Source organism: Protopterus annectens, chromosome 8.part0, assembly GCF_019279795.1.
Source record: "Protopterus annectens isolate FY-2018-M chromosome 8.part0, PAN1.0, whole genome shotgun sequence".
Taxonomy (NCBI): domain Eukaryota; kingdom Metazoa; phylum Chordata; order Ceratodontiformes; family Protopteridae; genus Protopterus; species Protopterus annectens.
The window spans coordinates 1946789564-1946815066 of NC_056741.1; the positions used below are offsets into that span (position 1 = coordinate 1946789564).

General features: G+C 42.6%; 1 protein-coding gene across 2 annotated transcripts in view; it reads left to right on the plus strand.

Moving 5' to 3' along the window:
* The window catches only part of TSNAXIP1 (translin associated factor X interacting protein 1), a 1644878-nt gene that overhangs the window by 1227299 nt on the left and 392076 nt on the right, over nt 1-25503 (plus strand). For both annotated transcript variants that reach the window (XM_044081465.1, XM_044081466.1), the window contains one exon: nt 12814-12942. In XM_044081465.1, coding sequence (XP_043937400.1) covers nt 12814-12942 — 129 coding nt within the window. The remainder of the gene's footprint in view (nt 1-12813; nt 12943-25503) is intronic.

The following is a 25503-nucleotide window of genomic DNA, read 5'->3' on the forward strand; positions in this document are numbered from 1 at the left end:
ACAATTCTCATTCTTTTCTCCAGAAGGGCAAACATTTTTTAGTCCTGCACCAAAACTAAAAGTGTTTGTAGTCTTTATGGCAGACAAATTGGTGAAAGATTTAGTCTAGAATTCAGCTTAATTCCCTCTTAACAGTTATTCCAAAAACTCCTTCAGGTTTTGCTGCTGTTGGATTTTTATGGTAGGCAAAAGGATGACAGAACTGGGTTAGAATTCATCTCAATTCCTACTTCCAAAGTTATTCTGAAAACTTCTTCAAGTTTTGTCTCTTTGTTTTTTTATGACAGACAAATGGGTAATAGACTCACCTTTGATTTCAGGACAGCTTCTATCTCATCGACAAGGCATGTATGTTTGCATCTGTTCCAGGATTTTCTGTCATCCCTAAAAATAGGTGTCAATCAGATCCATACTGGACCTTATTTTTCTGAGCAAGTTTATAAAAATATAGAAATTTAGAAACTTCCATACAGCCCTTTAATTCCCTAGCAACCCTAGCAAGACTGGAAGATGGCAGTGGACATCGAAGATGCCTATCTGCACATTCCAATTTGACTTCCCCAGAAACATACCTACCTTTTAAGTTGGGACCTCATCATTGTCAGTTTGTGGCTCCCTGGTCTCAACATTGGGGAGAACTTACAAAGTGGGTGGTTCCAGTCTGTTGTTATAAAATTAAAGGACTTACACAAATTTATAGGATTCTGGAGTGTTATGTTACTTTATATCCTGATGTAAGTGTTGATGTCCTATCTCGCCTTCATTCTTACATATGGGTTCGGAGCCGATCCTCGGCTCCGACTCGGCCTATTACAAATCTCAAAGTCTCTTAGTTGGCTTCTGGCTAGGTAGGTATCCCATAGTGCACTAGTACAATCCCCAGATCTCGTTTGCCACGTCTACGAGTTTAGAAGTGCTTCTTGCTTGGCCGTGGCTAAGTTCAAAACTTTTTCATTATTATTCGTATTTTATTAATATTTCTTGTTATACTTAGCTAGTTATACTTAATATTAGTGATAGTTATCTTATAGGTAGTGTATAGAAGTGTTCTTGCTATTTACTTAGTTAGTTTGAGAACTTGTTGGCTGTTGGGCCCTGGTTGTTCTCTGTGTGGTATCCTGTGTACTAGTTTTCTGATAAAGTTAATATTCTGTAGGTCCATGTTTGTGTTAGGACCTTGTTTTCACATTTTCATACATTAATATTGTGTGCAGTGTTGTGTGCCATTTTCTGATATAGTTTATATTTCTGTAGGTCTGCGTTTGCATTAGGACCTTATTTTTCTCTCTTTATAGATTAATAATTATTTGCAGTGTTGTTGCCTTTCATACTTTGCCTGCTGCTTAAAATTCTGGGTTTTCCGGCTTAGCTTCTGCCTTTCCATCTAGGTCCGTTTAAGTTAGAGGATCTAGTCCTCTGCTTTAACTTTGAATCTTTATAACAGGGCTAGGCCTGTTTAACCAAAAATTCGCCAACTCACACTAATACACAATGTCCAATCCAGTATCAGTGAAGGCTCTCCTCCGTATAAAAACCATAAATCACCAGAATCACTAGGCCTGTTTAAGTTAGAGGACCAAGTCCTCTGTTGTTTCTCTTCTCTGTGTGTGTGGTTTGTTAGGGCTAGGCCCGCTTAAGTTAGAGGACCTAGTCCTCATTGTGTTTGGTGTGTATCTGTCTTAGGGCAAGGCCCGTTTAAATTAGAGGACCTTGTCCTCCTTCTTATTGTTCATAGAGCTCTTATAGCAATGTTTAAAGAGTCCAAAGACCATAAACCTTCGGGTTTTAAAAAATGCCTTAAGTGCTCCCAAAAGATGTCGATTACAGATGGTCATAGTAATTGCGTTTACTGCCTCAGAGCCATTCACCTGCAGGAAACTTGTTCCTCCTGTCACTCCTTTAGCTCCAGAGTTCTCCAGGAGTGAAAGAACAAGTTAATTTTGAAAGGTCTCCTCAAGCCTTCCTTCGAGGAAGACTTACAAGCTCTTCTTCATCTTAAAAGTCTCATTCATCTAGAAAAGAGAAGGTCAAGTCGGCCAAGAGACATTCTCCAGCACCGACTAGTTTGTTGGAACCTCCTTGGAAGACACTGAAACTAGATAAAGCTTCTAACTCCTTGGCTCCACTGTCCTCGGAGCTGGTTGAGGTGGTTGATGTTGACACTGCAGTGTCGGCCCCAAGCCTTTCAGAGCTGACTACTGAAAAATTGCATCAGAGCCGGTCTAGAGATCTTTTCCCGATCTCCCCAACCTTAAGATCTTCCATTTTACAGAGATCCAGGTCACCTACCCTGTCATCCAGATCCTCCAAGAGCCTGTCAGAAGAAGGTGTAGAGAGAGTAGTGCTTAGACTCTTAAAGTCATCTGATTTGCCTAAATTGTTGTTGGCTCTGACTCAGTCAGTTCTGGAGCCATCTGAGTCCATTCTCCCTGTTGTGGTTCCTCCTCCGAGCCGTGTCGGGCCTTTAGAGCCAAAGTTTTCAGTGCCGCTTGTTGCGGAACCCTTGGTTCCAGCTCCCCTTGTGGCTGTCTCGGAGCAGAGTTCCGCTCCGACACCTTCGGCGCTGTCCGTGGTGTCTAGGAGCTGAAGCTCACCAGTCGACCCCAACAGGGATACTTGGACCCAAATCTCTTCAGTGCCGAGTCTCCCTCTCGGTGCATCGGCTAGGGTGAGCTCAGACCTTACATCCATCTCAGAGCCGGTCACTATGGAGCCGAGGACTACCACTGTTTCCTCAGAACCAGGGCTGTCTTCGGAGCTGGAGAGATCTGCATTTGAGATGATGAGGAGCATGCTGTCTCGGTCATCAGCTCTGTGCAAGGGTACCGATACTCTTCCCCCTCAAGCACCAGCCTCTGTCTCAGCACCCACTCTCTCCCTTGGCAGCAGAGACCTGCAGCCTCAGGAGCCCCCGTTGGGTGGCCTCCAATCTTCCGAGACCTCCCCAGAATACCCTTCTGAGGAGCCCCCTCGGAAGAGGACATGCAAGAGGAAGCATGTAGACTCCCCAGATGAGTCTATCACCTCAGACACTGACCTTGAGGAGTCAGAAGGGTCCCCCAAGTCATCCTCTGATGATGTCTCCTTTGTAGAAATTCTAGAGATCATAAAGCAGAGAGGCAGCTGGCCCACTGTCACCCCTTCTGATGAGGAGTCAGAGTACCTGAAGGCTTTCGGATCTCAGCTTTCAGCCTCTTGGGTGTCTCCACCTTTTGACGAACTCTTAGACCTGGTTAGTCGGAATGTGTGGGAAACTCCTGATGCCATGGAGCCAGTCCCCAGAAGACCCAACAAATTTCTCTCGGCCCCAAAAGAGAAAGAGTTTTTGCCCAAGGGTGTTCCTGCCGATGCCATGGTGGTGGCGGCGGCCACTAAGAAGGAGCTAGTGGAGACTTCTTCATCTGTCCATCCGCCGAACAAGGAGTCTTGAACGATGGAGAGATACGGGAAGTGTATCTTCTCTTCAGTGGCTTTTACCCTCAGATCGCTGAACTATCTCACACATTTTACTAGGCTTCAGAAAGATCTCCTCAAGGACTTAGGAGATACTCTTCAAGGTGCATCTACTGAAGGGGTCCCTGAGAAGGTGACTGCTCAGTTGTCCACCTTAAATTCCATCGTCAACTCCTCCATGAGGCTGATCTCCTATGTAGCCGATGGAGCGAGCAGGGCAGCGGGTTCAGGAGTTTCCCTTAGGAGACACTCCTGGATGCACTTATGTAATTTTGTGGAGCCTTTCAAGTCTACCTTTACCAACGCCCCCTTTGACGGTTCTTCTCTGTTTGGGCCTAAGGTAAAAGATACACTCACCAGGTGCGAACAAGAAAGGAAAACTCTTTCTGTCATGGGTATTTCTGCATTCTTGAACTGTTTTAAACTGTTTAAAGTTGTTTTTGCACCTGCACTTTTAAAGTTTGTCCTGTTTGTTGCATTTACCTGTTGAGGCTACACACTCAAGTGTGCTAGCCTGTGTAACATATTTATTGCATTTTCCTGCTGTTTGCTGCAAAAAACAAAAAAAAATTATCCTTATTTCCCGTCTTTCCTGACCTAGAGTAGTCCAAATACAGGCTTTGCTGTATTCTGGACTTTTGGAAAGTTCCTGTGTTGCCCATTTCCTTTCTTGGATAAAGGGAGGCTTCTTTGTTCACCAGTGGCAGTGGGGAGCTTAGAGCAGCCTATCTATCCCTGGAGAAGTGTCCCCAGCACAAGAATCTGGTAGTCTATTGGCCGTTTTGGGCCAATTTCTAGCTCTTTCAAGTCCCCCTGTATAAAACCCGCTTTGGCGTGGTTTTTGCGCTTGTTACTACTCAGCTAAGCTCCTCATGGTCCTGCAGAGTGGTGCTAGCAGCAGAGAGGCTAAAAGAGCGACTGCTAACCTGATAAAAGTGTTTTTTTTGCTGCTACTACCTGGGCGACTGTCCAATCTAGCTAAACTGCAAGTATTTCTGCTTCTTGAACTGTTTTAAACTGTTTAAAGTTGTTTTTGCACCTGCACTTTTAAAATTTGCCCTGTTTGTTGCATTTACCTGTTGAGGCTACACACTCAAGTGCGCTAGCCTGTGTTACATATTTATTGCATTTTCCTGCTGTTTGTTGCAAAAAAAGAAAAGAAAAAAATATATATCCTTGTTTCCCATCTTTCCTGACCTAGAGTAGTCCAAATACAGGCTTTGCTGTATTCTGGACTTTTGGAAAGTTCCTGTGTTGCCCATTTCCTTTCTTGGATAAAGGGAGGCTTCTTTGTTCACCAGTGGCAGTGGGGAGCTTAGAGCAGCCTATCTATTCCTGGAGGAGTGTTCCCAGCACAAGAATCTGGTAGTCTATTGGCCATTTTGGGCCAATTTCTAGCTCTTTCAAGTTCGCCCTGTATAAAACCCACTTTAGCGTGGCTTTGTGTGATTTTGCGCATAGCGCAGCATCGAGCAACGCCGCTTAATTGGGTTTAAACCATTCTCGGCTCCACAAAGTTTGCTCTTCACTTTTTCCCTTAGAACTGATCTAGTTCTCATAATAAACACCCTATTCCTACTCTAAAGCCTGGCACTTGCTCACTAAAGCAATTATATAAGTCAGCACTAAAAAATTAAAAGCACTACACCCTCACAAACTCCCCTTGAGTACCTTGTTCCCCATTGGCCCTTTTTTCAATTATAAAGGAATTCCCAATACTATTCTAGCATGTCCAAAGGTCAGTTGTCAATCTCCTCTCTGGTCCAGCTGGTGAATCTGGGAATCTTGAGGCAAAGTTACAACTGCCTCATGTACACAGACAACCCTCTCCTCCTCCCAACAAATTCCAACACATGTGAGAGATGCAACCATATAGCCAAACTGGAGGCTAAGCTCTCTCAACTCAGTACTGGCGTAACCAGTCAGGAGGAGAAGGAAACCACACTCACTACAATTCCAGTCTCACATAGACCTACCACGAGAGCAAACCAAACACATAAACACACAAAAACATACTCGGAGGCTCTAAATAAAATCTGCCTAAGCAACAGAGACCTCCAAAGCAGACACCCAAGTAACCGCTACCCCAAAACAAAACACGTGCAACACATAGCTCACAAAACCAGTGTGCCGAACAGTCACAGCCCTTAAGGCTAAACAACACACCTGATACACTTGTAATAGGTGACTCTATCGTCAGGCACACTGACGTCCCGCTCACCAGGCTGAACAAGGAGAAGGTCACGGTGAGCTGCCTGTCGGGCGCTAGGATCCGCCACATAACACAAGCACTCAGGTCACTCCAAGGCAAGTACAAATATGACTCAATCATTGTCCATGCTGGTGTGAATGACCTGAGACGTACCTCCCTGGACTACATGAAAAGAGACATAGAGGAGCTCTCTGAGCATGTAGCCCAGGCCGGTATGACCCTGACCTTGAGTAGCATCTTACCCTCACCAAGAATGATGCCACAATATGAAGACAAGATGATTAATTTCAACAATTGGCTTAAGTATTGGTGTCATTCAAAGGGGATCCAATGCCTGTCAGCCTGGGATGACATGCTCGACAAGCCACGATGCTTCGCTAGGGACGGCTTGCACCTGTCACCCCTGGGCTTTTGGATATTGGCAAAGGCTCTTGCCACCCCCATAGTGCCTTTTTTAGGCAAGGCTCAAAAGACAAACCCACCTCCATAGGTATCACAGGGGATAAGAAACTAAGAGTAATGCTACTCAGTGCCAGAAGTCTAAACCTCAAGATGCATGCACTCGAAACTCTCCTTAGCATGGAGAACATCGATATCTGTGCAGTAACAGAAACCTGGTTCAAGGCTCCTGAGAGCACCCCAGCACTACCAGGTTATACCTCATACCATGTTTTTCGGCCCCAAAACTTGGACCGAACTACAAAAGGAGGGGGAGTATCAATATTCGTCAAAGATACCCACACCTCCAGGTTGGTGGCACAGCATGAAGCATCAGAGACTATCCATGTGCAACTAACAGTGGGTAAAACTGCCTTCCAGTTTATAGCCAGCTACAGACCACCCTCCCAAACCCAGGAACCCCAGTCGGCCTTCCTGAGAACACTGGAAAATATGAAGGTCTCTCCAAACACCATTATATTGGGCTACTTCAACTACCCAAACATAGACTGGGAGCATTACTCTAGCTCCAACACCCTAGTCCAAAGGTTCCTAGAATTTATAAACTCAAATGCTATGGAACAGCTTGTTACCACTCCCACAAGAGGGGAAAACATACTGGATCTGATCATCACCAACATGGGGACTCTATGCTCCAGACCAGAAGTGTATCCCTCACTGGTAAGATCAGACCATAAACTAATCTCACTAGATATTCACATCCCCTGCCCAGAAAACCACAGTGAAAAACTTCTCTAAAGCAAATTTCACACTCCTCAAAACCGAGGTGGAATCCTTCAAAGCCCCCGGGCCTGTGGAAAATACAGCCCAGACCTTTATAAACGCATTCTATGAACACCTTCAGGAATGCATGGATCATGCAATCCCAAACAAAACCAAGACCCAATCCTCCAAAGGCAGGTGTCCTGTCTGGTGGACCCCAGCCATAAACAAACTATACAATAGAAGGAGGAAGCTACTACATGATAGAGCAAAATCCCAAAAAGGGAAGGCATCTCTGATCAGCATTAGCAAAAAACTACGGGCACTCATAAAATCATCTAAGGCCAGCTTCGAGAGAAAAATTGCACAGGACACTAAGGATAATCACAAGGCTTTCTTTAGTTATGTTAGAAACCTGGGTGGGAATTCCCAGATATGCTCAGAATTAGTCCAAAATGACAAAAAATACACCGAACCCACAGACATTGCCAACATCCTAGCTGACAGGTTCAGCGCAAACCTCTCCCCCCTTCTCCACCAAAAGGGCAAATATCTATCCCAGCAGAGTGCTGCCCCCCCCCCCGACATCTCAGATGCTCACGTAAGAGCCACCCTCTCCAAAGCAAAAAAACACAGCATCAATGGGACCAGACGGTGTCCCGGGCTGCGTCCTACATGAACTCCAAGAAGAACTAAACCCAAACATAAAACTACTGGTCAGTCTCAGCCTTACTACAGGATATGTACCCAAAGAGTGGCGTACAGCAACAGTGGTCCCTCTCCACAAAGGTGGTGCCTCAACGGATTCTGGAAACTATCACCCCATAAGCCTGACTAGCTTGGTCTGAAAAGCTATGGAAAGGATCATCATGGACCTCATAAATAAAGATATTGGAGACCTACAGACACTGGATCCTACCCAGTTCGGCTTTGTTAAGGGCAGATCCTGCCTCTTAAACCTGGTCAATTTATTTGAAACAGTCACCAAGGCCATTGACTAGGGGAAGGTGGTCCACACAGCCTACCTGGACCTCGCAAAAGCCTTCGATACAATACCCTTCTCTGGCATTATAGATAAGCTCACCAGCTTGGCATTATAGATAAGCTCACCAGCTTAAATATAAACCCCTATGTCACTAGATGGATGGCAAACTGGCTCAAGGACAGAACCCACATGGTTAGAATTGCTGGAGCCATGTCAGACTCCAAACCAGTTACAAGTGGCATCCCACAAGGCTCAGTCCTGGGACCTCTCTTGTGCGGTATATATTTCTCGGAGGAACAGGCCAACACAGAAGGACTGTGGCTGACCAAGTTCGCAGATGACTGCAAACTGGGCACCATAATCGACTCTCCAGCCGACACAAGCATCCTACAAAAGGGCCTCATAGAAACAGACAACTGGTGCCAGATCCATGGCCTCAAGCTAAATGCCAAAAAGTGTATAGTCATCCCCTTTGGCAAAAACAAAGTGCCCACAAATTACCACATAGATGGTAATCCATTAAGTACGGAAGAAGTAATTAGGGACCTGGGGACCCAAGTTGATAGCAATCTCTCATTCGACAACCACGTGGCCAAAGTGGTTAGAAAATCATTTTATATAGCCCACCTAATCATGAAGGGATTCACATCTAGATCAGGGGAGGTCATCGTGCCTCTTTACTCATCCCTCATCAGGCCCATAATTGAGTACAATGCCCCTATTAGGATGTACCTTACCAGACACCTGCAGCAACTGGAAAGACCCCAAACGTACCTCACCAAGAGGATCAAAGGGCTCAAACAGATGCCATATGCTGCCCGGTTAAAGAAACTTAAAGAAACTCCAGCTCTACTCAGTGGCATACCGCCTGCTCAGGGGCGATCTGTGCCTGACGTATAAAGCCATGTCCAACCCGGAATTAATGGACATGCTGCACTTCAGAAAATCCAAATCCCATCGAGCTACGCGCTCAAGAGACTTGAACCTCAGCACTGAAATAAATAGGACATGCTGGAGGGACAGATTCATAACCCAGAGGCTCCCTTCACTCTGGAATAAAATCCCAGTCCAGGTTAGGCAGAGTCCCTCACTGACTCTCTTCAAGAGGAATCTTGATGAGTGGATGGGAGATCGTAGATTTACTCCGGGTATCACTTCTGTGTCACTGTTAGACAGATGCACAGTATACTAACCTCGAAAAAGGGCATAGCAAAATTCATTTTAAAATGGGTGGCAAAAGCCAAACACACTCTGGCTAGGCTTGTAAATGCCCTAGGGCAGATAGCCTAGTATGAACCTATGAACCTATGAACCTATAATTACATTTTACCGTCCCTTCTAGACCATATCCCAAAGGTCAGAGAGGTGGTAAAATGTGGTTCAAGAAGTCCCAGAGATTGTTCCCGGATGCACAGGGTGATTCCTCCTTCAGAGGCAGAGGAGGAGGAGCTAATGGTAGACGTCACCCTAGAGGCAGTGGGAGGTCTGCAAAACCAGGGTGGCTGTGATTCCTTTCGAGGCCGTCCCTATCAGTGCTCCTGATGTGGGGCCCAGCTGTGCTTCTCTGGAGCCATTCAGGGGTCGCTTATCTTTGTATCCAGAAGCCTGGCTAAACAGCACTCAAGACAAATGGGTACAAAGAATAATCACCAAAGGATACTCCATACCCTTTTCTCTTCCACCCCACACTCCCAAAAAGATCCCAGATGTTCCACCCAATCACAGGGATCAAGCAACTGTAGAAGTGCAAAAGTTGCTTTCAAAGAGAGTCATCCAAACCATCCCCGCAGACCAGATAGGATTCGGAACTTACTCCAGATTCTTTTTAGTGCCAAAATGAACAGGGGACTGAAGGCCCATCTTGGACCTCAGCAAACTAAACAAAGCCATAAAGAAGGCCAAGTTCCGGATGGTGACACTGCAGTCTATACTCCCTCTGTTAAGGAAAGACAATTGGATGTGCTCCATAGACCTCCAAGATGCATACTACCATATAAAAATGGACAGAGCATCGAGGAGTCATTTACACTTCCAGCTGGGAGTCAGTCATTACCAATTTCGTGCTCTGCCCTTTGGTCTCACCACAGCCCCCGGGGTGTTCACCAAATGTATGGCGATAGTGACAGCTCACCTGAGATGTCATGGATTCCAAGTGTTTCCGTACATGGACGACTGGCTCCTGACTGCCAGCACCAGGCACCTACTCCTACAAGCCAGAGATTCAACCATCCAGCTCTGTTCCCAGCTGGGGATTACAATAAATTGGGAAAAGTCTGCCTTATCGCCCTCTCAATTTGTGACTTTTATAGGCGCAGAAATAGACACAGTCACCATGCTAGCTCACCTACTTGCAGACAGAATTCAAAACCTCAGACAACAAATTCACAGTTTGCTTCCTCTACAGAAAGTCAAGGCAAAGACAGTGCTGAAACTCTTAGGGACCATGGCCTCTATCATAAATCTAGTCCCACTAGCCAGATTGCATATGCAAATTCTTCAATGGCTTCTATTTTCCCAGTGGTCTCTTCAACAACTGCCTCTATCTCACTATATCCTCATAACAGAGTCATGCAAAAAGGACCTTCGTTGGTGGATTCAGCCCGATCAGCTGACAACTCATTGCTACTATGACTATAGATGTGTCACAGATGGGGGGGGGGGCATTATCTAGGCAGGACTGTCCAAGGCACATGGCAAGATCATGAGGCTCACCTCCATATCAGTGTCCTAGAGATGAGAGCAGTGCTTCTAGTGTTGGAAGCACTTCACGACTTTCTTCCTCTAGGGACAATAGCAATCCAGTCAGACAATATGTCAGTGGATATGGTATCTAAACAAGCAAGGAGGAACCAGATCTTACCCCCTTTGTCAAGAGGCTCTTCATGTTTGGAAGTGGGTGATATCTTCCCAATGCTTTCTAGTAGCAAAGCATATCCTGGGGACAACCAATGTGATAGCCGACAAGCTCAGCAGGGCAATCTTGATGCCTCATGAGTGGTCTCTGAATCAGGAAGTAGCGTAACAGATCTTCCACAAATGGGGACAGCCTTGCTGCGATCTCTTTGCCAGCCTAATCAACACAAAATGCAGCAGCTATTTCTCCCTTATCCCCCTCCAGGGGAGTCACCGAGAGATGCACTTGCTCACGATTGGCCCCTGGGACTCCTTTATGCATTTCCTTCCTTTCTGCTCATATCCAAAGTGATCCAGAAAGCAAAGTTATTGGGAAGCAAAATGATTCTCATCACTCCTTACTGGCCTTTTCAGATTTGGTTCCCCTTTCTCAGGCCTCATCTACTAGATGATCCATGGACTCTGGACCCAGTTCCAGACCTCTTGACACACATGTCAGGCTCCCTTCACCCCTGCCTCCACATCCTCAACTTGACAGCGTGGCTGCTCCACTTCCATCCCTAGTCAGGCTTCATGATTTTTCACCTGCTGTGACCCACATCCCTAGTCTTCGCATAAACCTTCCACTAGGAAGTTATACACTAGCAAATGGAGAAGGTTTTCTATCTAGGCAAAAGAAAAAAAATTTAGATCCTTACACAGCATCCATCCCTGTGGTCTTAGAGTTTTTTTCTGAACTTTTCCATCAGGGATCAGCTGCTGCCACAATTAGGGTCCAACTGGCAGCGATATCTAACTTTATTTGGGACAACATGAACCTAATCTAATGTCCCATAGATTATGTAAAACCTTCCTTAAAGGTGCTACTTTTCTGAGAACCCCCCCTTTCAGGAACCTGTATCTCCTTGGGATCTAAATTTCGTTCTGTCCAAACTAACTTCCCCGCCTTTTGAGCCCGCACATTCATGTCAGCTAGACAGGTGTCAGAGTTACAAGCACTGTCAATCAAGCCTCCTTATTTGATTTTCCACAAAGACAGAGTTTCCCTTCATACAAATCTTACCTTTATCCCTAAAGTTTGTTCTCAGACTAATTTGAACCAAACTATCAAACTGCCTGTATTTTTCCCTAATCATTCCAACACTACAGAATACAAATTTCATCAGCTTGATGTTCACAGGCAATTATGGTTCTACCTTCACAGGACTAAGGAACTTAGAAAGTCAGATCAATTGTTTGTGTCCTTTTCTTAGTCTAGGATAGGTCTGCCAGACTTTAAAGTGACCCTATCTAATTGGATTTCGAACTGTATTTCCTTCATTTACTTCTCCAATGGAAAGATCCTGCCATTCAAGATTAACGCTCATTCCACAAGATCCCTGTCCACATTTGCTGCTTTCAAGCCAGAGTTCCAATTGACAGTATTTGTGCAGCAGCAACTTGGGCTACCCCTCATACCTTTGTTACTCATTACAAACTGGATTTGGCCTCCAGGGGTAGAGCCTCCTTTGGTTCCATGGTACTCAGGAGTATATTCCCGTGAACCACCCGAGAAAAAGGTGGTAGGATGCTGTCCCATATGTAAGAATGAAGGTGAGATAGGACTACAGAACATAAAGAAGTTATGTACTCACCATAATGTTCCATGTTTGTAGTCCACCCACCTACCCCCGTCCTGGAAGGATCTGAAGACAGGAGAGTGTTGCCTTTGGTAGGGTGGAGACCTTTCATTATTGTTGTTCTTTCTGGATAATCTTTTTTATCTTTCTATAGTTTATCAGCGAACAAGATCTGGGGATTGTATTAATGCACTATGGGATACCTACCTAGCCACGAGCCAACTAAGAGACTTTGAGATTTGTAATAGGCCTATTCGGAACCGAGGATCGGCTCCAAACCCATATGTAAGAATAAAGGGCAAGCTGGACTACAAACATGGAACGTTATGGTGAGTACATAACTTCTTTTTCTGTTTATTAAATATATGGATGCTGATTTCTGAAGGAACTGCCAAAACATCTGTTTAATTGTTTCTGAATGTTCTGTCTGGTTTTAAAGTTGTGATTGGTAGTAACTTTTAGCATTTTCTAATGGTAAAAATTAAATTATTATATTTAGTCTATTTGATGATTGCGGTTTTGTTTTACAGGGAATAGGCAATGATATACCTTTGTATCTACGATATGATGGTCAGATTAAACACATGAAACTGAGTCAGAAAGATCTATTTAATATAGTAAAAGATATCTGGAAAGAGAAAACTCCAACAGATCAACAGGTAAAATTCAAATGTTTAATGAAGCAGTTATAATGTTTCTTCCTTGTATGAATTCCACATGACTTTACAGAATTCATTTACAGAATGCAAACTTAACTTGTCAGGAATGTTATATGGAGGATTAAGATCAGATTTCTGATTGTAGCATGTATATTATGTGTTTGAGACATGAATGCCAAGAAATCAAAAACACTACCTTACAGTCGGAGATCTGATCGTAATTTTTTGTAGTGCATGGAGATTTATCTGCTCCATGTACTACTAGTTTCACAAATTAAGATAAAGGGAAAGAAAAGAAAAAAAGAAAAATAAGATGTGTTGTGCCAGCTTTAAAAGCTGGTAAAGCAGTGGGGAAGTAGTTGATGTTCTTACATATTCCCTGTCCAAGGGAAGCAATTTTATTTAAAATAATGGCAGGCTGCAGGCGGAAATGGGAGTTGAAACAAAGCCGTTTCATGTTCTGCTACTGCTGTGTACTGGCCAGTGCTTTCACCTTTTAGTACAAAACTCAGTGTTAACAGCATATAGGGGTACTTAATACATGTTAAGCACCCTTCTAAGCACTGTTAAGGTCAGGTCTCGCACTAAAATAATGCTGAATGAGGAAGTTGTTTAACTGTTTTGGGATTGTAATCATATGAGCAGCTTGCACTACATAATGAATATCAGTGTGATATAGTTGGTACCACAGTCATCTCTGAAGCTAAAGACTGTGGATCCTTGTCTCAATGAGGACTGAGGTCATAACTCAAAAAAAAAAAAAAAAAAACATTGTCACCTGAGAACAGCATATAAAAAGCTGCACTGGGGTGGGACTGATGATGAGACATTAAATTGAGGTTGCTTCTACCAGTCCTGGTGTTAATACTTTTTCCTTAGGATTCCAAATGAAAGTAAAATAACCCAAGCATTATTAACAAAAGAAGAGGGTATTTCCTTAGTGTCTTTGTAAATAGCTTTTTCCATGAAATTGGTATACACAGTCTCCAGGCTCTATGTGGTTGGGGATATGTATACTGGTTGTTCTAGTTGTTGCTACAAATTTAGTCACTTCACTACCAGTGATATCTTTGTATGGATAGCACTTTAAAATAAAAATCACTGTATGAAACAGAGTTGTCTGATTTATTATTTCACATAAAGGTATAGCCATAACAACACACCTACCTGCCATTTTCTCAGGAGGAACTCAAACTCTGGCACCCTTCTTCCACAAACTTCTGTTTCCTGGGAAGCCCCTTTGCACACAGCTCTGCCACGGTTGTGAACTCAGACACAATACAATAGATTCTTGAAGAATACCTTCCAAAGATACATTTCCATACCAGAAAGAAGGTGTTCTCCATGTACTCCAGCATGGGAATGACATACTCTGAAAGTGATGGACAGAGTTCTGCAAATGTATTGGGCACCTCTGAGTGTAGGATGGCAATTGCAACTAAACACTTTGCATTCTTTTTTTTTTTTTTTTTTTGCCCTGTTTTAAGAACTCTCATTTGATGGAAGGAAGGAGAATGGGAGGGATGGAATAAGTGGCCAGACAGTATCCTCCTGGTAGAGGTCAATGTAGACAGGGTAGGAAGAGGAAGTGGAAACCCATGTATGAAAGATGGGGGTACAGCTGAAATTCAGCTGCATCATATAGTGCCATGCATATCACAGCTTTTCTTCCAAAGGCCTGACTCTATTTATTAGGCTTGGTTGGACAACAGGAAAGGGCCACTGAGAAAGCACCCACCCCAGGCCCAAACTTTTTCAGCCCTCCCACATACCTAGCTCTGTGACTGTTATAAGCTTCTGTCTCCTTTAGAGCCTGAAGAATAATCTGTCCATATTCAGTATGGAGCCTTCCCACAGGAGAGTCATGCCTATCCTCAATGCCAGCTCTGTCAACCACCCATCCCTCTAATCAAAGTCAGGTAATCTGGGTTGAAGTCAGGCCTCTGTTGGTTTATGTCACCAGTTTGGCTAACACTTTACATTTTGCTGAAATTTCATGCCAAAGTCATACAGGACACAAGTTCACACTGCTGAAACTTTCACCAGATATACTCTGATAAGTTAAACAGGCACCCCTTCACTTGACACAGACAGAATTTTCAACAATCATTTTTTTATAGCTGTAGTCTAAAATCAGAGAGGACATATACAGGTTTTGCACACAAGTCATGGTCCTCCAAAAGTTCTAACAACAGTGTCTGTCTAGTTTTGTAATCCCTCAGAGTCTTGTAACTCTTTATCGTGTTTAACTTATGGCACACACTTGCTGGCATTTTTAATGACCAAGAGGACATGGATGGTATAGTGCTGGCACATTTCATTCTCTTTTGTAATGAAGGTGCCATCAGTAAGTCACTGGAAATGGCATGTCTGAATTTCTCTGTTTGTATGAATGATATTCTGTAAGAAATGTTCAAGAGTTTATGGGCCACTGCCATGGACAGAGCTATTGTGGGTTCTCCACCTTCTTCAGTGGACTCTGTGTGTATCCAGGATGCAGACTATGTATCCATCTGACCAGTGCCCTCTGTGATGGAAGGTTATGTACTACATCAGTGCAATAAGTAAAATACAGCTCCTTTAAGATTTGGCTTGATGCATCCTTACTTATAGTGGTTCCTAGGTTGATAGGTATATATTAGGCTAAGGACCACCAGGGCCTTTAAAAGTCTATCTGCATGCCTCAACCCAATTCTGTCTCTATGTCATGGGCGTTTATTAGGAGAGGATATGTTAGTTAGGAAGTTTCTAAAGGTTATGTGGGGGGGGGGGTATGTTAGTTTGGGCATACTTACTATCTGTCTATGTCCGTCAGGGACTGAAACCTCCTGACATTGGTTTAATAGGGAGTTACTAGTCATGCAGTCAAGGAAACCATTAAGGATCCAATCTGAAATTCCCAATTTCCACAAAATGCTGTCTGGTTAAGCGACTTTCTCCAAGTTGCACAGTAAGCAAGTGAAGACTGACAGAATCAAGCCCTGTACCAGAGAAGATGCACATTAACAGTTCAAAGAATTAATTAACTGCACTAACTACCGGGCAGAAATGTTCATCTACTCCCCATCAGGGAATCGAGCTCTGGTCTCCTGCATAACAGGTAGGAATACTCACCACAATTCTAACAAGGAAGACAGTTCATTCATGCTCTCTAACCCCTGCTATGGTAGAGTTATGGGAGAGTGCTGGTGGCCTATTAACTGCAGGAGCGTGTTCCTGTCTGCTGTTGGGGTTATCACAGCTCATTTGCGGAATTTTCTGCTCCCTTCTAGTTGCAGGCCCAGTACACTTTCTACTTCATAGTTTCCCCATAGTTATAAATCTACACTTTGTTTTTATAATTGTTTGCTAACTTCTGTGTAATCTATGTAAGTTTGTCTTTGTGGAGCTTTTCTCCCCAGGCCTCCGCTGAAAATGGACATGTATCCAGTTGGACTATCCCGGTAAACAAATGTAAAATAAATAAAATAAAACAAGATCAAATAACTAAGATAAATAAGGATCTGCAAGTGTTAACATAAAGATTTCCATTCAGAACATAATTTTTAAAACTTTTGTGTACTTCACACATCGAACAGTAGAATATTTTGAATTTTCCACCAACAACTTTTTATATAATGTTAAACTAATGTTGCTGCAGTCACTATTATGGATCTGACTTCCCTACAGCATCCTCAAAAATTTGCACTGTTATGTCCAAAAGAGTTCAGATTATAATGTGTCATTTTTTTTAATTTTAATGGAAGAAAATTACAAACTGAACAAAGAATTCACAGTTCAAAAACAAATATAAAATGTCAACACAGCAAATTCCTTATACGCTATACATTCAGAAATTGTGGAAAAAGTACTCGGTTTTATAAAAGTCCCTACTTAGCTCTGAATGGAGCAATGTTTGGCAAGGTTGAGACAGTAGAAGTTGCTGAATCAAAAGAAGATCTACTCGAAGGAAACTTTGCCGGTGATTTGGGTGACAGTCACCCATCTACTAAGGCACTTCATCTTCAACTGCTCTGTCTTCACTGCTAAGGTTTCTATGCCATGCAGAAGCAATAGTTGCTCCACTACTTTGTACACCTTACTTTTCAACTTATTTGGTATTCTTCTGTCATGCACTGCCCCTGACATTCTGTGCCAGCTGTCTGCAGCATCACGGATTCTAGCTCTGAGCTCCTCATTCAGACTTCCCTTCTTCTCAAGTACTCATCCCAGATGCTTAAAGTTGTTAACTTGTTCCACTATTTTACCTTATAGCTCAATCTTCATCTTATTCAGATTTCCTGCATTTGATGTCATGACAATTGTCTTGTCTATATTCAATTTCATGACATGTGCCTTCAGTTTTGCATTCCAGCCTCCTACCATTTACTGAAGTCCCTGTTCAGAGTCTGCTTGTGCTGAGACATCATCTATATACAGCTGCTTTGTTTTTCTGTTCCCTCTTACTTATTTGCTAATGTAGTCCATTACCAAACGAAGAGCAGTGGGCTCAGAGTTTAACCATGATGTACACCCACTCCCACTGGGAAGCCCTCACTGAGTCTAAACACTGTTTATACTTGTGTCATTGGGTCTTTGCACATAGCTTGCACTGACTCTACAAATGTTTCTGGGACTTCAACCATCACAGGACTGCCCAAATCAGCTTTTTTAGAACCGTGTCATATGATTTCTCTAACTACAGGAATGCCCCTTTGGACTCTTTACACATCTCCAACTTCTTCTGCACTGTCTGTCCTATTGCAAAATTTGAACTGCTCATTTTATTTATTTTATTTTATTTATTTTACATTTGTTTACCGGGATACTCCAACTGGATACATGTCCATTTTCAGCAGAGGCCTGGGGAGAAAAGCTCCACAAAGACAAACTTACATAGATTACACAGAAGTTAGCAAACAATTATAAAAACAAAAAGTGATTATATACAATGGGTTATTAGTGCTCCCTAGTAGGGACTCACAATTGTCATGGACAGACAATTAAAAGTAAGAGACATCAGACTGGAAGCAGAGCTTGGTGATGTAGTTACAAGTTATGATAATTGCAGAATATGCTTTTAGTTTATAACTTAATCAGGGTTGGTACATGGGCATAGCCAATTCACTTTGATATACTGTTTGAGGTTTTTTTTGAAGAGACTTTTGGAGGATTATAGGGTTATATAGTTTGGCAACGAATTCCAGGTTTTGACAATAAAGTTGGCAAACAGGGATTCACCAGCAGAGTTATTAGCTTTGTGGGTTTGGACCAGTAGTTTATCGGCTGACCGTAGGTATCTTAGATTGCCATATGGCTTAATAATATTTTTAAGTGAGGGGGTATCCTCAGAGTGGTACAACATTTTGTGTGCTATTAAGAGTTGATTGAACTGAATTAAGCTGGGCAGTTGTAGCCACTCTAGTTGTTTAAGGTTCTGGCAGTGGTGGGTTCTATAGGTGGAGCCAGTGGCGAATCTGGCAATATGATTGTAGCTATGGGACAGCTTACCTAGTTCAGATTTGTTGAGGTTTGAGAGTACAGGCGAGGCATATAAGAGAGTAGAGAGTAGGTGTGATTGGGCGATTGCAGTCCTAGCCAGTGGGGTTAAAAATGCCTTGTTTCTATACAGTGATCCAAGTTTCTTATTGATGGTCTGTATGGTTTTGTTGACCTGTAGGTCAAATTTGAGATTATTGTCTATGATAACCCCTAGCTGTTTGGTGTGATTATCTGGGGAAATAGTGGTACCATTGTTAGATGTGACAGAGAATGAAAGTGTGGTGGATCTACTAGTGGGAGAGAAGAATAGAAGTTTAGTTTTATTGGGGTTCAGAAGTAGCTGTTGATTGGTGAGCCAGTTCTCGATAGTGTTAAATGTATTTTGGGTTAAGAATTGAAAGTCGGATGGGGAGGTGGCTGAGCAGATGAGAGTGGCATCATCTGCGTATTGGATGCGGGTGGCTTTAGGGATAGCAGTGTGGAGGTTGCTGATAAAAATAGAGAAGAGTAGCAGACCTAGTATGGACCCTTGAGGGACACCAAGTGTGAGAGCTAACTGGCTGGAGAGTTTGCCCTACCATAGTACTGCCTGCTGTCTACCAGTCAGGTAGGACTGGAACCACTGGAGAGCAGGCTTGTTGAGGGAAATAGATTTTAGTGAAAGAATGAAAAGTTCACGGTTGACCATGTCAAAGGCTTTTGATAGGTCAAGAAAGAGGGCAGAGGTTAGCCTATTGTCATTCCTGTTTTGGTTTATGGCAGTAGTAAAGGAAAGGAGGGCTGAGGTGGTACTGTGGTATGGCCTGAAACCATGCTGGAAGTCAGAGAGTAAGTTATTCTGTGAAAGGTATTGCATTAGTTGCTTGTGTACACATTTCTCCATTATTTTGGCTAGTGGGGAAAGAATGGCAATGGGTCTATAGTTGGATATGTCTGAGGAGCAACCACCTTTATGGAGTGGGATGACGTGAGATATTTTCCAGAGGGAGAGGATAGCATTTTCGGATAAGGTTCTGATGATGAGGATAGATATGGGATATGCAATGGCATCTGCAGCTATTTGCAGGTACTCTGCAGGGAGGAGGTCAGCAGCGAGGGTGGTAGGTTTTAGATTTTTTAGAAGTGTTTTGATAAAACTAGTAGATATTGGTTGGAAGCCAAATTCCGAGTGATTATTAGGTAGCTTAGGCATGTGGTTTAAGTTAGAGGGGGTTAGTTGATTTGCTAGGGATTGGATTGTTTCAATGAAAAAGTTATTAAAGGCACTAGCTATTGTCTCTGGGGAGCTATGGGTGTAGTTAGCCGGGGTTAGGGTGGTGGAGTGACCTGGACAAAGTAGTTGACTTAAGCCTGCCTAGAACTTTGAGGGTTGTTGTGGTGTTTTTGTAGGAGATTTTGGAAGAAGCTTTTTTTATCCAGTAAAATAGATTTTTTTGTATCATTCCTGAGTTGACGATATTTTAGATGGTCAGGTGGGGCTTTGGTTGTTCTCCAGCTGGCCCTGGCTCTGTTTCTAGTTTTGATTTTTGCTTTGGTATCTTTTATGAGCCATGGTGCTGTATTTGATCTAGTTTTTATTGTACGTGCTGGAGCATGGGAATCAAGGATACTTAGGAATTTAGTTTTAAAGTGATCTATGGCCTCCTCTAATGTTAGATTTTTTAGTTTTGACAAGTCAACTGCTTTTAATTCATTTTGGAATATAGCAGCATCAAAGTTTTTCCTGTTTCGAAATGTTTTATATTTGGGCTGGTGAGGGTTTCCTGCCTTATGTTTTATGATATAGGTTAGACAATGGTCGCTGAGGTCATCAGGGAGAGTACCAGCTGTGTACAGTTGGGCTTGGTTATTAACTAGGATCCAGTCTAGAATAATTTCCTTGTTGGTTGGTTTGTTTATCCTAGTGGGAGAGGTTATGGTCTGTTTAAACCCAGATAAGTTTATATGAGTGAGGGGGGGGGGGTTGGTGGTGCAGATGTGCCAGTCAGTGTTAAAATCACCAAGAACTATGGTTTCTTGGGGATAGGTAGTGGATAACCAGTAAAGGAGATCTTCTAGGGTATTTAGGTTGTTGCCTGGTGGAATGTATGCACAGACGATGTTCAAGTGTTTGTTTTGGTTAATCTGTAGCTTGGTTATGAGGAGTTCCACGTTATTGAATTGGGGAGGTTGAATGGTGCCTCTATTAACAGTTAGAGTATTTTTGTAAAGGACTGCTATCCCACCTCCTTTCCTTGTAGCACAGTTTAACTGGTGAATATTGTATCCTGGAGGTAGTATCTCATTGTCAGTAGTATTGGGTTTTAGCCAGGTTTTTGTAAGACACATAATGTCTGGGGAGTGGGTTGCTAGGAGGGCGTGTTGGTTGGGAATCTTATTGTTAATACTTCTAATATTTAGGTGAAATGCTAGGAGAGAACTAGTGGGAGTATTCATGGGTAGCTTGATTGTGGCGGTTGTGGTAGGGGAGTGGAGGTTATTGGATGTGGGTGGGCCAGGGTTAGGATGAATGTCTCCATGTGTTATAAGGTTATAGTGACAGGATATTCTGAGCTTTAGGAGTTTGTTTATAAGCTTTATATAGTCTTTGTCTTTAGGATTATGTTTTGTGGCTGTACACGGGTGGTATTTTATAGAGGGTGGTATATTCGGTGTGCAGGGGAAGGTAAAGTGTTTGGTGTTATATGTAAAGTCGTGGGTGTCTGTTTGACCATTTGGGTAGTGAATACCATGGTCAAGTGTTTGTTCATAGGCAGTGAGATGGTAAAATAGAAACAGTATAGGCATTTGGGTAATTAGTGTTTTTTTGCTTGTTTGCATTTTGATAGGGGGCGAGCCAAATTTGATGGCTGACTGTGCTAACAGGGTGTGGAAGAGTGAGAGAGAAGGAAATGGGTTAAGGGGGCAGGGTTGCTCAATGATGTGTGAGGTGCTGATTGGTACTTAGCAGGAGGGGAGTGGCAAGGGAGTGGCAAAGTCTGGTTTAAATTTAGCACTAGTGGGGGTGGGTGGAATTTGGGGGCAGGGGGAAGCGGAGTGGGGCTAACACTGACAATGAGAGTTACCTTGAGCTTTTGGTTTGGTTTGTATGATTGTATGTAAGCAGTGTTGTTGGCTGTACTTTAATTTGTTTTATCCTTTTTTAACTGTACACCAATTTTCAGGCTAATTTTAATTGGATCCTAGGGGTAAACTAGCAAATGTAGTCAATAAGGAGGGAGCAAAATTACTTTACCAAATTAAAAAGTAAATGCTTGGGACTGGAACACTGTGTGAGTGTAAGGCTAATTCAAAGTAGTATAGCCCAATCTAGTGGCAGTTGGCTAGATCCCTTCACTGTTGTTGTGCATACACCATTAAGCCTCAACAGTTTACAAAAACTAAACTGTAATTCACCTATTACAATTGAAAAGCTGGAGGGAGTCAGGTTCTTGCTTCCCAGAGGTTTTACTTAGTTAAGCTAGCCAGCTTCAGTGGAGAAGGTAGAAATTGCTTTATGCAGTGGATCCCAGGTGGGGGTGGGGGTGGGGGGGGTCACTCAGGAAAGAAACACGTGCAAACTGAAAAATAAAGGTAAATAAGGCAGGATTAGTGCAAAGGTTACAAGAATGTGAAGTGGAGAGCATGCAAGGAATAGAGCTGGACAGTAAAATTAATTATATTGCATACATTAGAATTAAAATTGATTATAGTGCATACAGTATCAGCTCTGTAAAACCACAGACTAAGAGCAGTAACATACAGCCTCTAAGTCCAGTGATAACAGCTGTATACTTCAGTGAATATACACAGGATATAATGCACAAAGCAAAGTATGTCTGCTTTAAGACAATAATTCTAGAGCTATGTTATTCAGTATGAACTAACAGTAACATGAACTGCATTCACTTAGCCTTCTATAAAAGCAATTATAAAGTCCAGCCTGTAAGTCTTCTAAGTACAGTAGCATGCCATAGGAATGTTTACAAATGTAATCAGAACATGAATGACCTTTGCAAAACAGCAGGATGCCTGTCAGATATTCAACAATTAAAGCTCTACCTTCATAAAACAAGATAAAAAAGCAGTTTGTAAGTTAGAACATCTTCTATCTTACTTTCTACTATTCTGCGTATTTGCTTATCAATCACTCTGTCTCCATTACTTTCATGTAGTATGACAGGAGTTTGATACCTTTATGCTACCCACAGCTGTCCCCTTTGTTCTTGTATACATGCACCAGAATGATTATTCTCTAGTCATCTGGGATACACCTTTCTTTCCATATTGCAATGAATACCTCCATGAGCCATTTCTCCCCTAACTCACTCAACACTTTTCTTTTAAATCTTTATTACCTTTACACATTGAACAATGACATGGGTACACATACAATTATAGAAAACAAACCATTTTAAATGTTTCATTAACATCATGCATTATACATATATTTTCTCTTTTAACAATTATCATTCACTCCATTACGTAATTGCTAAAATCATGATTCCACAAATTCCACTTACTTTTATGTAATGTGTTTCTCCCCTTATTTAAAGACCCTACCTTCAGTTCTTTTATCACTTTTACAATATTCGATACTTCATTTACTGTTGGTTTAGATTTCAGTTTCCATTTTCTAATAATTGCTTTTTTGGCAGATAATAGAATTAAATGTAGCAAGGCTTCATTCACTATGTCTAGGCAACTCAGTTCTTATAATCCAACTCAAAAGAATAAATCTGATGTTGTCAATTTTTACTCATTCGTCACCTCTTGAGTTCGGATCCAACTCAGCCACATCTACTAGCTTGTGGATCACTGAAAGCTCTTGAGATCCTCCCTTTCCCATAATGCCCTAGTCTCTAGCATACCTCAGATCTCATTTGCTGCCTTAGAGTACAGCTGTGGCCACTGTTTCAGCTCCCGAGTCTGTACATTTTTTGGGTTACAGTGAGTTTTGATAACTTTCAATATCTTATATATTCATTTATATCTAATAGCCATATTTTATATCTTCATAATTCTTATAGCATTTCATCCCTTCTCCCTTTGAAATACTTGGGCACTCCTATTTAATTTACCTTTGTTGGTGGTTCTTTTTAGTATATTTGGGTACTTCTGTTATTACCATAGTTAGTATACTTCTAATTATTTAAATTTAATAAAAAAAACTTTATCTTTACCTTTATTGGTTCTTGGCCTTTTTGCTACAGATCTAGTGTAGTATCTGCATCTTTCTCCTTTTATTAAAATGTCAGAGAAACCCACAGGTTTCAAAAAATGTATGGCCTGTGGCCACGTGCATTAAGAATGTGTATGCTTCCTAGGCCTATCACACCTTGATAAAAACGATGGCATTTATAAGGGTTTTAACCATAGGGCCAACATAGACCATAAAAATAAGCTGATTCTTGAGCCTTGCTGTCCTGTAAATCTTCTGCTTCACCAGCATCTTCTGGAGCTCATCCCTCTAAGAAGTCTAAAAAGAGAGAATCCAGAAAATGCTGTTTGGAATCTACCACTTCATTGTCTTCTTGTTTGGAAACTTCAACTAAAATGCCTAAATCTTTGGATCCAAAGATTCAAAAAGAAAAGTCATCCTGGATCCAATCACCACTCTTGGGTCCAGATCCGATCACTTCTAGGCTGCCATCCCCCTTCTTGGAGCATTCCCCAAGATGCCACCATCCAAAACCTCCTCCACATTATCCTTGACTCACTTTTTGAAAAGTTTGACCGAAGTTGACGTGGACAGGATGATGAGGAAGTTACTCTCAGTACAGATACAAATGGGGGTTCTCCCGGCTCTGACTCCTTCGGTTCTGGAGACCTAAGTTAGTACAGCCAACCCCTCCCTTTGCTTGCTCCTACACTGATCTGACCTCTGGTATCAGAGTCATCAGATCCAAGGTTCCAGAGTCATTCTCACCAGATCCAAAGATATCGGTATCTTTGATGACTCTGGTGGCATCTCTGAGTGGGTCGGCTGTGAGTGCCTTGAAGCTGGATGGTTCTCAGAGCCTTAGCGTCAGCACTGGATGCAAGGTGTTGGAGTCAATTCTGAAGCTGTCGGAGCCATCTCTTCCCCTTGGGGCCTTGGCATTAGACAGCTCGGCTCCAATTCCTTCCAAGTGCTTTGCCTTTAGGGAGGAGGGAGCTTGTAAGCATGGTCTTTTGGAGCCATCAATTTCCTTTTCTCCTAGGCATTTGGCATTTAAGGTAGTGGATAGAGCTTTCTCTACCCCAGAGCTCGAACTTCTCCATTATCTTTGACTCCAACCACCCTAGCCCATTTGTCTCTGTGTCTTGAGCCTCAATCATCCTTACCACTGGGGCAGCCAGACCAAGTTAGCCACCACTGCTTTTACTTGTTGGTGTCAGTAAGCACAAAATTATCATTTTGTGAAATCACTCCCCTTCAACTTGTTAAATTTATTGGCCATCAGAATACAAAAGAGACCACCCCTTTTCAATCTATTGTGCTGTTCTAAAAATAGTGACTTTCCACTAAAACTTAACTTTTTAGACAGGTAAAACTTAAGTTATCTACTTTCACATCTTACTTCTCTAGTACACACTGCAGTGTTTTGGATAAACCATTTTTTCATCTTACCTTTAAGCATCTATTGCAAGACCAGCAGTTATTGGAGAGCCCACATTCTGCCTCTCAGTAGTCATCTCTGTTTTCTCCTGGTGAGAGAAGGAGTGCAGTTACATTATTTCCTGGAGACTGCTGATCACCAGAAAGCTTAATAACTGCTTTATAGATGACAGCTTGGAATTTGTGCTTATATTCTGATCCTGGTGAGAGTAGAAGCAGAGTGCATTAATTCATGACTATTTCTGGTTGGAGAGTGAGTGTTTTTGCTTAATGTACCTGATTGGTTTGGTTGCTATTTCAGGCATTTACTAGAAAAAGGCTACAAGCCTGCAGACCCTTGCATCATCTGGGACAAGACTGTGGATCACCAAACAGGCCGTGGGCTGCTTCTCTTCTTGGGATTGGTGCTAACATTTTGCTTCTAGTGAGAGAAGAAGCAAAGGAATATTGCATCCCAACAGAGTGAAGCTGTGCTGAGACCAGCATTAGTAGTAGCCAGG